Raw genomic sequence first — 725 nt, 5'->3', positions numbered from 1 at the left:
GCGGCGGCGGTCTGCGTCCGCCTCGGGCAGCTCAGCGGCGCTGCTGTTTCAGTCCCGGTGTTAAACAGACCAGCTCGGGGAGCGCAGTGCCGTTCCCCCCTCCTGGAGCGGTGGGGAGAGCGTAGGAGGGGAGCGGGGAGCAGCAGTGACTCCCCGCTGTCGTTCCTCAGGCACACACCATGTACCAGGTGGGTCTGATGGAGACCGACCAGCACATCGAGTTCTTCTGGAGCGCGCTGGAGCTCTTCACGCAGGAGGAGCTCTGCAAGTTCATCAAGTTCGCCTGTAACCAGGAGCGGATCCCCTTCACCTGCCCGTGCAAAGACGGAGGCCCCGACACCGCCCACGTCCCGCCGTACCCCATGAAAATCGCCCCCCCTGACGGAGCCGCAGGTCGGTTTGCGAGACAGTCGGCTCCGCTCTTTTGTAATTAATTTTTGTGTCGTTAGCGCACGGAGTGGTGGGAGGCAGGGAGCTCTGGCTGTGAGTGCGGAGAGAGAGAACTTGCTTTTAAACCACGCAAAAATAAAACTAAACTTCCTGCCCTCTCGAGACAGCCGGAGCCTTTGAACGGTGTTTGTCTCGTGTGCTCGTAAAATGATTGGGCAGTCAGGGCAGCACCGGGCCGAGGCCCCACGGCCAAGCGTGGCAGTTCGTAAGGTCCAGCCGAGGCAGGCAGAGGTCGGTTTATTTCTATCCTTCTTAGCTGCGGGGGCGGGCGTGTT

General features: G+C 61.1%; 1 protein-coding gene across 1 annotated transcript in view; it reads left to right on the top strand.

Annotated features, from left to right (window-relative positions):
• LOC104498758 (probable E3 ubiquitin-protein ligase HECTD4) overlaps positions 1 to 725 on the top strand; it is a gene marked incomplete at its 5' end in the record, with an annotated part of 14146 nt that overhangs the window by 12798 nt on the left and 623 nt on the right. The window contains one exon of the mRNA XM_010142177.1: positions 171 to 393. Coding sequence (XP_010140479.1) covers positions 171 to 393 — 223 coding nt within the window. The remainder of the gene's footprint in view (positions 1 to 170; positions 394 to 725) is intronic.

Source organism: Buceros rhinoceros, unplaced genomic scaffold, assembly GCF_000710305.1.
Source record: "Buceros rhinoceros silvestris isolate BGI_N320 unplaced genomic scaffold, ASM71030v1 scaffold41928, whole genome shotgun sequence".
Taxonomy (NCBI): Eukaryota; Metazoa; Chordata; class Aves; order Bucerotiformes; family Bucerotidae; genus Buceros; species Buceros rhinoceros.
The sequence above is the reverse complement of the archived record's forward strand: the minus strand, read 5'-3'. Positions and strand labels throughout refer to the sequence as shown.